The sequence below is a fragment of the Bufo bufo genome, chromosome 3 (genome assembly GCF_905171765.1).
Source record: "Bufo bufo chromosome 3, aBufBuf1.1, whole genome shotgun sequence".
Taxonomy (NCBI): Eukaryota; Metazoa; Chordata; class Amphibia; order Anura; family Bufonidae; genus Bufo; species Bufo bufo.
In genome coordinates, this window is record NC_053391.1 from 181,939,475 (window position 1) to 181,954,269 (window position 14,795).

Below are 14,795 nucleotides of genomic sequence, written 5' to 3' on the forward strand. Positions count from 1 at the left end.
GCGTGATCATCGAACAATCAAGCGTTTCATTCAAAATAGTCAACAGGGTCGCAAGAAGCGTGTGGAAAAACCAAGGCGCAAAATAACTGCCCATGAACTGAGAAAAGTCAAGCGTGCAGCTGCCAAGATGCCACTTGCCACCAGTTTGGCCATATTTCAGAGCTGCAACATCACTGGAGTGCCCAAAAGCACAAGGTGTGCAATACTCAGAGACATGGCCAAGGTAAGAAAGGCTGAAAGACGACCACCACTGAACAAGACACACAAGCTGAAACGTCAAGACTGGGCCAAGAAATATCTAAAGACTGATTTTTCTAAGGTTTTATGGACTGATGAAATGAGAGTGAGTCTTGATGGGCCAGATGGATGGGCCCGTGGCTGGATTGGTAAAGGGCAGAGAGCTCCAGTCCGACTCAGACGCCAGCAAGGTGGAGGTGGAGTACTGGTTTGGGCTGGTATCATCAAAGATGAGCTTGTGGGGCCTTTTCGGGTTGAGGATGGAGTCAAGCTCAACTCCCAGTCCTACTGCCAGTTTCTGGAAGACACCTTCTTCAAGCAGTGGTACAGGAAGAAGTCTGCATCCTTCAAGAAAAACATGATTTTCATGCAGGACAATGCTCCATCACACGCGTCCAAGTACTCCACAGCGTGGCTGGCAAGAAAGGGTATAAAAGAAGAAAATCTAATGACATGGCCTCCTTGTTCACCTGATCTGAACCCCATTGAGAACCTGTGGTCCATCAAATGTGAGATTTACAAGGAGGGAAAACAGTACACCTCTCTGAACAGTGTCTGGGAGGCTGTGGTTGCTGCTGCACGCAATGTTGATGGTGAACAGATCAAAACATTGACAGAATCCATGGATGGCAGGCTTTTGAGTGTCCTTGCAAAGAAAGGTGGCTATATTGGCCACTGATTTGTTTTTGTTTTGTTTTTGAATGTCAGAAATGTATATTTGTGAATGTTGAGATGTTATATTGGTTTCACTGGTAAAAATAAATAATTGAAATGGGTATTGATTTGTTTTTTTGTTAAGTTGCCTAATAATTATGCACAGTAATAGTCACCTGCACACACAGATATCCCCCTAAAATAGCTAAAACTAAAAACAAACTAAAAACTACTTCCAAAAATATTCAGCTTTGATAATAATGAGTTTTTTGGGTTCATTGAGAACATGGTTGTTCAATAATAAAATTAATCCTCAAAAATACAACTTGCCTAATAATTCTGCAGTGTGTGTGTGTGTGTGTGTGTGTGTGTGTGTGTGTGTGTGTATGTGTGTATATATATATATATATAGTACAGACCAAAAGTTTGGACACCTTCTCATTCAAAGAGTTTTCTTTATTTTCATAACTATGAAAATTGTAGATTCACACTGAAGGCATCAAAACTATGAATTAACATATGTGGAATTATATACATAACAAACAAGTGTGAAACAACTATGTCATATTCTAGGTTCTTCAAAGTAGCCACCTTTTGCTTTGATTACTGCTTTGCACACTCTTGGCATTCTCTTGATGAGCTTCAAGAGGTAGTCCCCTGAAATGGTTTTCACTTCACAGGTGTGCCCTGTCAGGTTTAATAAGTGGGATTTCTTGCCTTATAAATGGGGTTGGGACCATCAGTTGCGTTGAGGAGAAGTCAGGTGGATACACAGCTGATAGTCCTACTGAATAGACTGTTAGAATTTGTATTATGGCAAGAAAAAAGCAGCTAAGTAAAGAAAAACGAGTGGCCATCATTACTTTAAGAAATGAAAGTCAGTCAGTCAGCCGAAAAATTGGGAAAACTTTGAAAGTAAGGGCTATTTGACCATGAAGGAGAGTGATTGGGTGCTGCGCCAGATGACCTGGCCTCCACAGTCACCGGACCTGAACCCCATGCAGATGGTTTGGGGTGAGCTGGACCGCAGAGTGAAGGCAAAAGGGCCAACAAGTGCTAAGCATCTCTGGGAACTCCTTCAAGACTGTTGGAAGACCATTTCAGGGGACTACCTCTTGAAGCTCATCAAGAGAATGCCAATAGTGTGCAAAGCAGTAATCAAAGCAAAAGGTGGCTACTTTGAAGAACCTAGAATATGACATATTTTCAGTTGTTTCACACTTGTTTGTTATGTATATAATTCCACATGTGTTAAATCATAGTTTTGATGCCTTCATAGTCATGAAAATAAAGAAAACTCTTTGAATGAGAAGGTGTGTCCAAACTTTTGGTCTGTACTGTATATATATATATATATATATATATCTATATATATATATATATATATATATATATACACACACACACACACACACACACACACACACGAGTGGGAGGGGGAATTTACTTGGATGATTTTGTATTCTGTAGTCTATTACACTGCCACATGGTGGTGGCCGAGCTTTACTAGGACCCTAAAAGGCAAATCTGCCTAGCTATGGCACTATTTAGGAGTGGGAGGGAGATTTATCCTGGTAGATTTAGTATTCTGCAGTACATAAAAGTTCCCCATTGTGGTAACTCAGCTTTCCCTGGACCCTGAAAGGCAAATCTGCCTAGCTATGGCACTATATGGGACTGAGGTGGATGATTTATTTAGGTAGACTTATAGTTGTTATCAGTACTTATCCACCTTTCCTGGGACCCTGAATGACACACCTGTCTAGCTAGGCTACAGTAAAGAGGATTTGTCACATTCCTAGGGTCCATTCACACGTCCGCAATTTCGTTCCGCATTTTGCGGACCCATTCATTTCTATGGGGCAGCACAATGTGCAGTCCGGATACGGAATGCGGTCCCGCACTTCCAGGTCAGCAATTCCGTTCCCGAAAAAAATAGAACATGTCCTATTCTTGTCCGCAATTGCGGACAAGAATAGGCATATTCTATTAGTGCTGGCAATGTGAGGTCTTCAAAATGCGGAACGCACATTGCCGCTGTCCGTGTTTTGCGGATGCGCGGATCCGCAAAACACACATGGATGTGTGAATGGACCCTTACTCAGCTTTTCCAGGCACTTGGCTAGCAAATCCAGCTAGGTATTTTACAATATGGGGGATTTACCAATTCATAAATGCACTGAACTGACATTCTGCAATATTCTTTACAGATGTACCATGACCTGGATAAATGAGAACCTTCACAGACATTCTGCAGTCTGGGAAAGTTTGGTCGCAATCTTTGCGGTGCAGTGATGGGGGCATATTGGTTATAAAAAAATTCACAAAATGCTGTCTTGATACATTGTGTGAATCCATTATGTAGTATCAGAGGAACATAATCTGTTCTCACCAATGCAGGTGTACAGTGCTGTCCACCAGCATTTCCAGGGCCCTGAACGTTAAGTTGGTCTAGCTATATGAAGGGATCACCACACAACTAGACAAGTTTGGCATTCAGCAGTCTGGGAAGGCTGGATAACAACCTCTGCAGATAAATAATGGAGGTTACGCATAGTACATACATTCTGTATACACTATATCCATACATTTATAAGGACAACCGTGAGTATATTATGTTCTCTGTCTGTAATGGTCCTTTACACTCAGAGAACTTTTACATCTTGTAACCTCAGCTTGCAGGAGCAACAAGATTCCTCTAATCCAGTATTACATTTGCATGGAAAGTATTTAAAAAAAAAAAAAAAAAAAAAAAAAAAAGCTCATCAATAACCATTAACGGCTTCCTTAATACAGGAATGGACTTCCTTTACAAGCAAAACCACAGTTTAGTTGGATTTGTTTCCTTCATCAATTGTCATTAGAGCAGAGTGTTTCCAATTAATAGCCATTTACCTGATATTATAGGAAATGTTTACTGCAGTAAAACCTGCTACATATTCAGTACTCCTGCTGTAAATGTACCGTACATTTACCACATAAAATCACGATTAAGCCCAAGTCATGATGAGTAACTAATCATGATGCTTTACAATTTGTTAACAATTGGAATGAAAATTCCTAATGATCCTGCAAACAGCGCTGATCGGCTCCAGAACACCTCCTCCTCATCATCCATTCTTGAGTGGTGAGGTAATATGCACTTAACAGTGTTTGTTTCCTAAAGGATGCAGAATCAATAGAAACTATTGTTTGCAGGGACGTTTAGATGCAGCCTCGCACAGGCACCAGACATTTTCCCTTGTGGTTTTCCTCCAAAAGAAAATGTTCTAACAATTCCTCTATCTGAGATCTGGCTCACACAATATCCCTGTGCTTGCAAATTGTTATTCTAACCCTATGATTTAAGCATATAAATCCAGCAGCAAGCATCAAATGGGAACCACCTAGTGAAAAATGTGTCTCAAGACGTTAAAAAACTACAAGCAGATGTTAGATTCGTATAAATCCCGCTAAACGAAGCTCAAAGAGATAGTAGACATGAATGTTAGTCTATATATTGTTACTCCTTCTCACAATGTCCTGCTAGGTGGCACATGGCCTGCTGGCAAGACTTGCCTCTAACAAAGGGTCTTCTAGGAATGAGCTACATGGTATTTGGTAGGACATGAGTCCTTTCAAGGCCTGGACTGAAATGTATTCTCTACCCAAAGAACAGAAGATACTTTTCTGATTGGTGAGGCTTCAACGGCTGAGACCCTCACAAATCGAGAGTTGGAGGTCTGTCCCCTATGAATGCAGCGTCTGGTTGCGCATGTTCAATGCCATTCTTCTCATTCTCCATGGGACTTCTGGAGATAGCTGAGCACTGTACTTTGCTATCCTTGGGGTCCTATAGGGAACCACTAGTGCTGTAAAGGACAAGCGCAGATACTCATCTCCTACCCTATGTGTACAGGATAATGTTCTATCTTGGCACAACCTTCTAAACATAAATTCAAACAAGGCTCCAGGGATTATTTTTCTCCTAAACCGAGGTAGCCCAATAGTCAATGTAGAGCACTAGACCAATTGTAACCTTCTTGCATAAGCTCTGTTAGGATGAATCAATGTTGGGTGTGATGGCAGAACCCCATTATTTACATCATAGTACATGGTATTTGGACATTTATTACAACAGGATAAAAAACTGTCTTGCTTACCATGAAATGAGGTTGTGTCAGAATACGCTTCAGCTCTTTCGCATCATTATTCTCAGAGTAACAAGATATTTCTTCCAAAACCTACAAATGATAGCAAAGTAAGTGTTCGAAGAGTCACTGACAGCAAAGAAGGTATTTGTAAATCTTCTGTAAATGAGGTCCACCCAGCATCAAAATCCCTGAGACTTCCATTGCTCATGGCTGCAAACATCTGCATTGCTTATACCCATACTCATCTACATCATGAATGAAGAATGCCTACTAAACTGCTCTTCAGATAATTCAGGGCCTAGATGTCAATTAGAATGGCTGGTTGCGAATGCATCCAATAAAAGATCAGTTGGCTACTAAAGGGGTCATTTATTAAAGGGGTATTCCCATCTTAGACAATGTGGGCATATCGCTAGGATATGCCCCCATTGTCTGACGGGTCCGTCCACCACCAAGCGCTAATCCTCGCCTCTCCCATTGGGAGCGTGCCGCGCATTCGCGGCCAATGCTGCCATTCATTTCTATGGGGCAGACGGCAATAGCAGAGCCAGCGCTCGGCTATTTTCGGCGGCCCCATAGAAATGAATAGAGGGGCGGCTGCGTATGCGCACTGCGCTCTCCTTCACTTTCGGGGCTCCGTTCTCGATATAGGTGCGGGTCCCATTTTTATTGGCCAGAGTGCCAAAGGATAGGCATAGATGTGGATAGGCATATAACATTACAGGATTTAGCCTGCAGATGCCTGTACAGAGAAATTAGGAGACTGCAGTCAGTAATGGCAAAATTTTGCAGCAATGTATAACCATATACTGTAAGTCACTAAGCTCTCTATAGTGGTGACTGCATGTAGTCAGAATGTAGAACAGTGATCTCCAACCTGTGGCTCTCCAGCTGTTGCCAAACTAAAAGTCCCATCATACACAGGCTGTCATGGCATGATAGCAGTTGTAGTTCTGGAAAGGTACAAGTTGGGGAACACTAATTTACAATTAAACTTCCAAAAACTCTGCTGCCAATTAGACAGTTATGTCTAGTGTAACGGCTGCGGCCGGTAAGTTCAGAGTCTAGTTTAAATGCTGCAGTTAGTCCGTCCACATTCCTATATAAATGCTGTAGCTGGTCAATCCAGAGTCTAGCTTAAATGCTGCAGTCAGTTCGTCCACATTCCTGTGTACAGGCTGCAGCCTGTCAGTTCAGAGCCTAGTTTAAATGCTGCACACAGTCAGTCTACATTATAGTGTAAATGGTGAAGCTGGTTAGTTCAGAGCCTAGTTTAAATGCAGCAGTCAGTCAGTTCATACATATTCTTGTGTACATTATGCAAACAGTTTACAGTCTTGAATAAATGCTGCTGTCAATCAGTCACAGTCTAGTGTTAATGCTGCAATCAGTCTATAGTCTAGCAAAAAACAAACACAAAGTGCCATGGGTTTTGACCATGGTCTGGTGTATATGTTGGCTTCTTTCTTATATCTATGCATAATCCTGGTTTTGGCTTACAAAATCTTGATAATACTGACTAAAATACAGGAGTGTGTAAATGGCCTTAGATAATCTGACATTTTATACACAAGATTGTCAAACACAAATTATCTGAATTTATAATTTGGGATTCCGCCACGTTCTGATTTTCCACAAATCCCAGCCAACTTGCAACTGCTATAATCATAACACTGTACATATGATGACAAACTGCATTCTAATGGTACAAAATATATTACCAGTCAGGCATGACCCAAATACACAGTTAATGGTAATTAGATTGACTTCAACAATTTCTCCATCTTGTCAGCTAATTAAGCAGAGAGAATGTGTAAAAACGAATCAGAGATGAAAATCTCCATAAATATAGCAAATATCTATTGAGGAATAAATAAGCGCTCGCAGATTTGTGCCAACCAAATAGAAGTCAAATTACAACTAAATAATAGAGCTATTCATTATGGATGATTTTCTTCTGCAAGAAACACTCCAAGCAAGTGACTAAAGTGTCAGAGAGCGGTTATTGCATTCATAATTACATCTTCCTTCATATGGGCAGTTCTCAGCATATTCCAATGCAGTCTAATAGACCTGAATCATGATTCATTACATCACTGAAATGAGATCAAAAGCATAAATAGTGAAGTGGAAGAGGGAAGAAAAAAAAAAAAAAAGCCAATTACCTCTTTGGCTCGCTGTACAGCAACACTCGGGAGGATTCCTGATTTGTGGCGAAGACTTTGTATTGATTTTGTCATAAAGCTAAAATCAAATGACAAAAATAATGAAATCAAGCAAGGTCTTTTTACCCAACATGATACAATTGCATAAAAGTCCTGATTTTTAATAATTCAGAAGTTGCCGTAGGTTCTTTCATCTTTTGCTTCTATTTGGTCTGCAGCACACGGAACACTGGGAAAAATATACAAGTCCTTTCTAATGTAGTACACTTCTAGAAAGTTTCCTGCTGTAATGCTGTCTCGAGGAAGTGATGAAAATCCTATTAAGCTCTGGCAAGCTGGCTTTTTCCTGCAAGGATGTGAGAACGTAAAGATTAGGCTACAACTGCTTTCCCCATTACCATTTATGAACTAGAAGACTGCTGAATATATTTCTTCGAGGGGGATGGCACAGTCTAGAAGCTGCATCAACTATCAGTATTAAAATATTCATAACCATACAAGTCTGTATCTACATAAATTCAATGGTAGTCAAAGTTTAGTGAAAACTGTACATAAACATTACTAATATCACTTACAGTACAGTAACATTTCTGATCACCAAATTACTATGATTGACAAAATGGCAACACAAGTGCTCCACATTACTGAAGATAGATTACGGTAACTAAAAAGTACATACACAGAAAAAATAAAAATAAATAAATAGTAAAAAAAAAAAACTCTTGGTAAAGAAAAACTGTATAAAACACTTTCAACAATGGCTTACAGGTCATCTAAACATACAGAAAATATCTACTGAAAGCAATAAAAGAATTGTCAATCTTGTAGCAGAACTGGTGCTAAATTGTGAGGTACCAGTTACACAGAGAACACATGTTCAGAAGAAAAAATGGCCAGTAAATAACATTTTAAGGCCAAGTGCACATTTTACTTCCAGAAGATCATCTTCAAACATTACATGATGTTAGGTTTGGCTGGTAGCAGCCAACAGATCATATATCACATCACAGGACATTTATATTTAGCCTGAGAGAACCTTGGTACATATGCAAATTAACTAGAGCCAAGAACCTCATAAAAAAAATATGAACCTGTCTTTGCTCAGCTTTCTCCTTCTATAAGCACTTTTCAAAAAGTTATAAGGTGAATCTTCTGGGCACCATTGCAAACTCTGTAAAAGGGCCACACATTTAGAATATCTATATGTGGAAAAGGTGCATTTAGCTGCCCTCAGAGACCAGGGCCTGGGTACCACTGCCATCTTGCCTTCCCCTAATGTTATGCCAATGCATTTACAGAAGTTCAAATGACCAACAGGAAATGGCAATGCTAGATATAAAACATTAATTACCATATTTTTCCCTTTGTAAGACACAAAAGTGCGTCTTATGGATCAAATGCTAATCAGTGCTTCCATTATGGAAGCGCTCACTAGTACACAGTAGTACCAGGGAGTGGTGAATACAGAGCTCCTGGTGCTGGCTGTACTCACCGCTCCTAGTCCTTCTCTGGGCATCTCGACTGCGTACAGCGATGGGATGTAGTGTGTTACACTATGATCTGATGCTGTGTTTTGTCAGGAGACAGTGCAAAGTATGAAAAAAAATTTAAACATCGCTTTTTTGGACCCAATTATGGCTTAATAGCACATATAACAACAATGCCAACACTGTGTGGTGTTTAATTATATATTTTTTTTTGTATGGATCACTATGGTTTTTACTAGATATGCTCATGTATTTGACTACCTCATGTACATCTTCCCAATGACTTTTCCATTTGGACTCCCCTAACTCATTTTCACCATGTAAACAATCCTTCTTCCTCAGACATCTGTCATCAGGAGAAAGCCGGGACCAAACCCATACCTATTAGACAGTCGGCTGGTCTTAATGCATTCAGCAAATAATAAGCATTGCCAGCTTAAATGGGGTGTCTGGACCAGAATACTGACCGCCTGTGATGGCCACAGGTAGGTGCTGGAATGGTGGGACTGTGGACAGATTTTATTTATTTTTTTTTAAAAGGTGCACAACTTATGACTACTGGGGTGTTGACTAGTAAGATGCACAACCCTTCAAGTTGTCCGGCCTAGTAGCCAACAGAGCAATGGGGGTTGCTTTTGTTGCACCCAAGCCCCATTCATTTCTGTGGCCAGTTTCTCCTTGGCTGCTTTGACAGAGCCAGGCAGTTGGAAAGCGGCCAGGCAGGGGCTATCCACAAAAAGGAGAGGAGCTAGAGTGCAACAACAGTAATGGCGATGCCCACACTGCACCAAAGGCCTAATTTGCGTTTTAATCTGGTGAACCACAGCTATGTGCCTCTATGGAAACAGGGAGGTCACTGGCGACAGATTCTTTTAAAAACGAATAAAATGTATCTAAACCCTGACAAAGCATCAACCCACAACCACTGCTCACTCCATTAAACTGATGTACATGGCGGAAATGGTCAATAAATGTGTCAATAGCAGATCAGACAATTCTGGGGTAAAACACATCAGAAAGACAGCACAAATATGGGGATAAATGTGGGCCTCATACACAGTTTATATACTCTGCAATTTTTAAAACTCCCCTGAATAGACATCTGTTAAGCAGTAGTTTACTAGCGCAACTTCTTCAAAATGAATGGAGCCATTTTTCGGAGTTAGAATTATTCTGAATCTCCAGACGCCACAATACAAAAGCAAATGACTTAAATCTGTTTTATGAGTCGATGCAATAGTAAGTGCTAAAGCACAGATTCTTGCTGTACTGCCGCTGTGTAATGACCGTGGGCCGCAAATCATTCCCATTTTATGTTTTCCTCTTCCACAAAGGAAAGCTGTAAATTTCCTGCTTGCAAGTGACAAAGTCCTCTCCTGGCTGTTATCTATTTAATGTGGAAGCAGGTGGAGCTCAGTCAACAGTGAACAGGATTAATAAGCAAAGTAATGGTTTCGATTTCCTAAGTAAATAATGCGCAGTATAACAATGCTTGATGAAAAGATGAACTTTAGTCCATTACCTATCACCAAAAGCTAAGTAAATACATTGCCTACAACAGTACTCCCTATTTCTGGTATTGTGCACAGTAGATTTAAAGGAACACAATAGGTTTATAAAAAACTAAAATATATACCCCAACAATGCCTGCCCTAATCTTCTCTTTTCTCATATAAAAGATATTCTCTATGTGTCCTAGGAGATCAGCCTTGCCCCTCAATGTTTCCCCCCCATTGTCTTAAATATGGCTATTAGACAACTGGCTGGGGCAAAAGCCTTCCCCTATGCCTTGTCTGCAGTAGGACAAAAAACAGATTAAGCTCACCTTACCGATCCCCTGCTGTTGCCCCAAACTCTTCCACTATATGCTGGAAATGACTTGGACTGGGGCAGTGCTATGGCCCATGACTGGCTGGGTTACAAGGCCAAGCAATTTCCAGCATATTGAGTTAGAGGAAGGGCATGGAAGCAGGGGCCAGTAAAGCGAGTACTCGTATAGTTTGCTACCTTTTCAATCCCATTATGTTGAAAATTATCACAACAGAATACCCCTATAACTGCTTTTGTCATTCTGCAGGAATTTCTGCATGCTGTGCTGAAACAGTCTTGCTAAAATCTTCCAGACAACAGTGAGGGCAATAATAGTTTCTGTTCACTTTTCATGTTCATTTAAAAACGCCTTTGATCAGTAAAATTTGTGATAAGTCTCGGAAAAGTAATTTACATTCATTCTAAATACAAAAAGCTATATCCTCTTAATACTCTGATATGCTGTGTGTCACCTCCTCCCCCTCCTTGCTGCTATCTATCAATTCAGAGATTAGATTCAGGAGGTCCTTACACACATTAGATTGTCAGACAAACCTGCTATGGTCGCTAGTTTCAGCAGACAATAATTTAACAAGTATAGTAGAATTAAGGCTAGAGATCATCCCTGAAAGCTGGGCAAAAGGCACTCAATTTAATCCCTTAAGGCCTTATGCACACAGCTGTTTGGGTCCGCATCCGAGACGCCGTTTTTGGCGGCTCGGATGTGGACCCATTCACTTCAATGGGGCCGCAAAAGAGGCGGTCAGCACTCTGTGGTAGCTGTCCGCATCCGTTGCTCCGTTCCATGGACCCGCAAAAAATATAGAACATGTCCTATTCTTGTCCATTTTGCGGACAAGAATAGGCATTTCTACAATGGGCCGCCCGTTACGCAAATTGCAGAAGGCACGCGGACGGCTTTCGTTTTTTGCGGATCCGCTAACCACAAAAAATGCAACGGTCGTGTGCATAAGGCCTGAAAGGAAAGAATCACCTATATACTGTATATATTTTTCCAATTAAAAAGAGACTAAGAGCACATTCACACGACTGTATGGTTGCCATGTCCGTGCTGCGGACTGCCAATAGCGGTGTGAACTCAGATGTTAATACATTGTGAACTCTGTGCTGCGGACCGGCAAAATACGGCAAGAGAGAGTACATGACCTATCTTTTGTGGTGCGGAGGCACGGACCTGAAAAACCACAAACGCTTCTGAGCGTTTGTGGGCTTCCAACCCATGACTACACTGCGAGAAAAGATAGACTATGTCCTATCTTTTGCCATATCTTGTGGATCACAGACCCATTCAAGTGGTCTGCGATATTGGCACCGTGGCCATACGGTCGTGTGAATGAGCCCAAGGCTGAGTTAACAACTGCCTTGACTTGTGTTCCTTCAGAAAGAAGAATAGAGAAAAAAAATATATAAAAGGAGGATCTATTTAATTTTTTAAAAAATGGATATAAACAGAACACCTTCCAAGTCTGTCATTCACTGACTTCAATGTAAAAAAATAAAAAACACCCAAAAAACCGAACACTCCTTCCATTCATGCTTACATCATTTTTGGCAGAAGTCAAAAAATAAATAAAGTCTGATGGAACGGACAAAAAACTGATGCTTAAAATGACCCATTGAAACAAATAAGGATCAGGCTTTTTTCCGTTTTTTTGTTCCTGTGATGAAGCCGAATAACAGAAAAATCAATGCAGATGTGATCTCAGCCTTAATCTGCTTTTATTTTCTGATCTTTTCCCACAAACATATATATATTGATCTGCTCTATAACAAGCAGCCTGGCGATAACACTGCATTTCACAATGAGAGGTCCTTTTTATAACCACTTGCCCACCACCATATGACTATACAAGTCGGCGGTAGGGTCTTTAAAGATGGCAAAACAAAAAAGACCCCCAGACGAAGGCACGCCGAAACGCGCGTTGGGGTAGCGCCATCCTGGGTAACTCAGCACACAGTCTCTGCTCTTCCCTCACCTGCGCGGCACTTTGACTTTGGTGTTTTACCACACCTGGTCTCCTTTGAGGTTTGTTGTTCATTATTTTTCAATATTGCACATGCCAAACAAGCCTTGTCTTACTGCCGTGCGGGTCTGTTTGTGGACCATTGACTCACCTGTGTACTTAGGTTTTCACCTCGCTGTTGGGTCATAGGTTGGTCATTGTACCCAGCATTTTCCTGTGATCCATATATACATGTTTCATAATTGACCTGTGTGCTATCCCAGGGTGGCGCTTTTTCTCTGCTTCCAATCACTTTTTTAATGGCATCATATTTACTTGTTTCTTTACTTATGTATATTTTTTAATCATGTTCCAATAAAACATATTTTTACTTTTTGGTACTATGAGCTCCATTTTCTTGTTCTTTTGCTCTTTAAAGATGGCGCCTGGAGCTCCTGGGGCCTGAATGACTTCCCCATGCAGATATCAGGGAAGCTGTTCTTTCTCTGTAATATCTTCGGTTTCTCTGAATAATCTGAGATTAATACAGCTGTAGTTCTTATGGAGGCCTGCAGATGGCAGGGATCAGTAAGAACATAGCAAATCTCCTATACACTGCAAAGATAATTCATTGTAGTGTATAAGAGAAGCGATCTGAAGATCGCATATTTAAAGGGTTTCTGTCATCAGAAAAATCGTTATGTAGCTGGCTGACATTAGCGATGTGCTAATGTGAGCAGAACATAACTGTATGACTTATAACTCCCTGCCGCTGTACTCGCTAAATAATGACTTTTATAATATGCAAATGAGCCTCTAGGTGCTAGTGGGGCGTTGCAGCATCACCTAGAGGCTCCGTCCTCTCACCGTTTGGCACGCCCTTGTAAAGGTGATTGACATACTCGGTCTCCTCCGTGCCCTGCAAATCCCGCGCCTATGCCGTTCCTTTTAGTATTAGGCGCAGTTTGTGAAGGACGGCAGCAGAAATAAGTGAAAAAAGACCATACGCATAGCTGTGTGCCAAACTAAGTACTAATTAAATATAAACATTTACCCTCTACTGTGAATGCAGTAACAAAAAAATATATATACACTCACCTAAAGAATTATTAGGAACACCATACTAATACGGTGTTGGACCCCCTTTTGCCTTCAGAACTGCCTTAATTCTACGTGGCATTGATTCAAAAAGGTGCTGATAGCATTCTTTAGAAATGTTGGCCCATATTGATAGGATAGCATCTTGCAGTTGGAGATTTGAGGGATGCACATCCAGGGCAACGAAGCTCCCGTTCCACCACATCCAAAGATGCTCTATTGGGTTGAGATTCTGGTGCCTGTGGGGGCCATATTAGTACAGTGAACTCATTGTCATGTTCAAGAAACCAATTTGAAATGATTCGAGCTTTGTGACATGGTTGCATTATCCTGCTGGAAGTAGCCATCAGAGGATGGATACATGTTCTCATTCTGTTTATGCCAAATTCGGACTCTACCATTGAATGTCTCAACAGAAATCGAGACTCCTCAGACCAGGCAACATTTTCCAGTCTTCAACAGTCCAATTTTGGTGAGCTCGTGCAAATTGTAGCCTCTTTTTCTATTTGTAGTGGAGATGAGTGGTACCCGGTGGGGTCTTCTGCTGTTGTAGCCCATCCGCTCAAGGTTGTGCGTGTTGTGGCTTCACAAATGCTTTGCTGCATACCTCGGTTGTAACGAGTGGTTATTTCAGCTCAACGTTGCTCTTCTATCAGCTTGAATCAGTCGGCCCATTCTCCTCTGACCTCTAGCATCCACAAGGCATATTTTGCCCACAGTGACTGCCGCATACTGATGTTTTTCCCTTTTCACACCAATTCTTGTAAACCCTAGAAATGGTTGTGCGTGAAAATCCAGTAACTGAGCAGATTGTGAAATACTCAGGCCGGCCCGTCTGGCACCAACAACCATGCCACGTTCAAAATTGCTTAAATCACCTTTCTTTCCCATTCTGACATTCAGTTTGGAGTTCAGAAGATTGTCTTGACCAGGGACCACCCCCCTAAATGCATTGAAGCAACTGCCATGTGATTGGTTGACTAGATAATTGCATTAATGAGAAATAGAACAGGTGTTCCTAATAATTCTTTAGGGGAGTGTATTGAAAACCAGTTACAAATAAGTGAATCATTATTTGAGAATGCAAATGAAATACATTGATGAAAATACATCTAAAATGAACGATGCAGCACATTTTGCTTCACGACACTGTATACAGTAGTACACATTCTCGAATTTCACTTCTCTTTATCTGTCAGACTTCAATGTTTCAATATCCTGAAATATTCGGTACTTTTTGTTTTATTT

General features: G+C 40.9%; 1 protein-coding gene across 1 annotated transcript in view; it reads right to left on the minus strand.

Moving 5' to 3' along the window:
* CASK (calcium/calmodulin dependent serine protein kinase) overlaps positions 1 to 14,795 on the minus strand; it is a 286,458-nt gene that overhangs the window by 86,096 nt on the left and 185,567 nt on the right. The window contains 3 exon segments of the mRNA XM_040423804.1: positions 5,034 to 5,114; positions 7,190 to 7,219; positions 7,221 to 7,268. Of these exon segments, the coding sequence (XP_040279738.1) occupies positions 5,034 to 5,114; positions 7,190 to 7,219; positions 7,221 to 7,268 (159 nt within the window).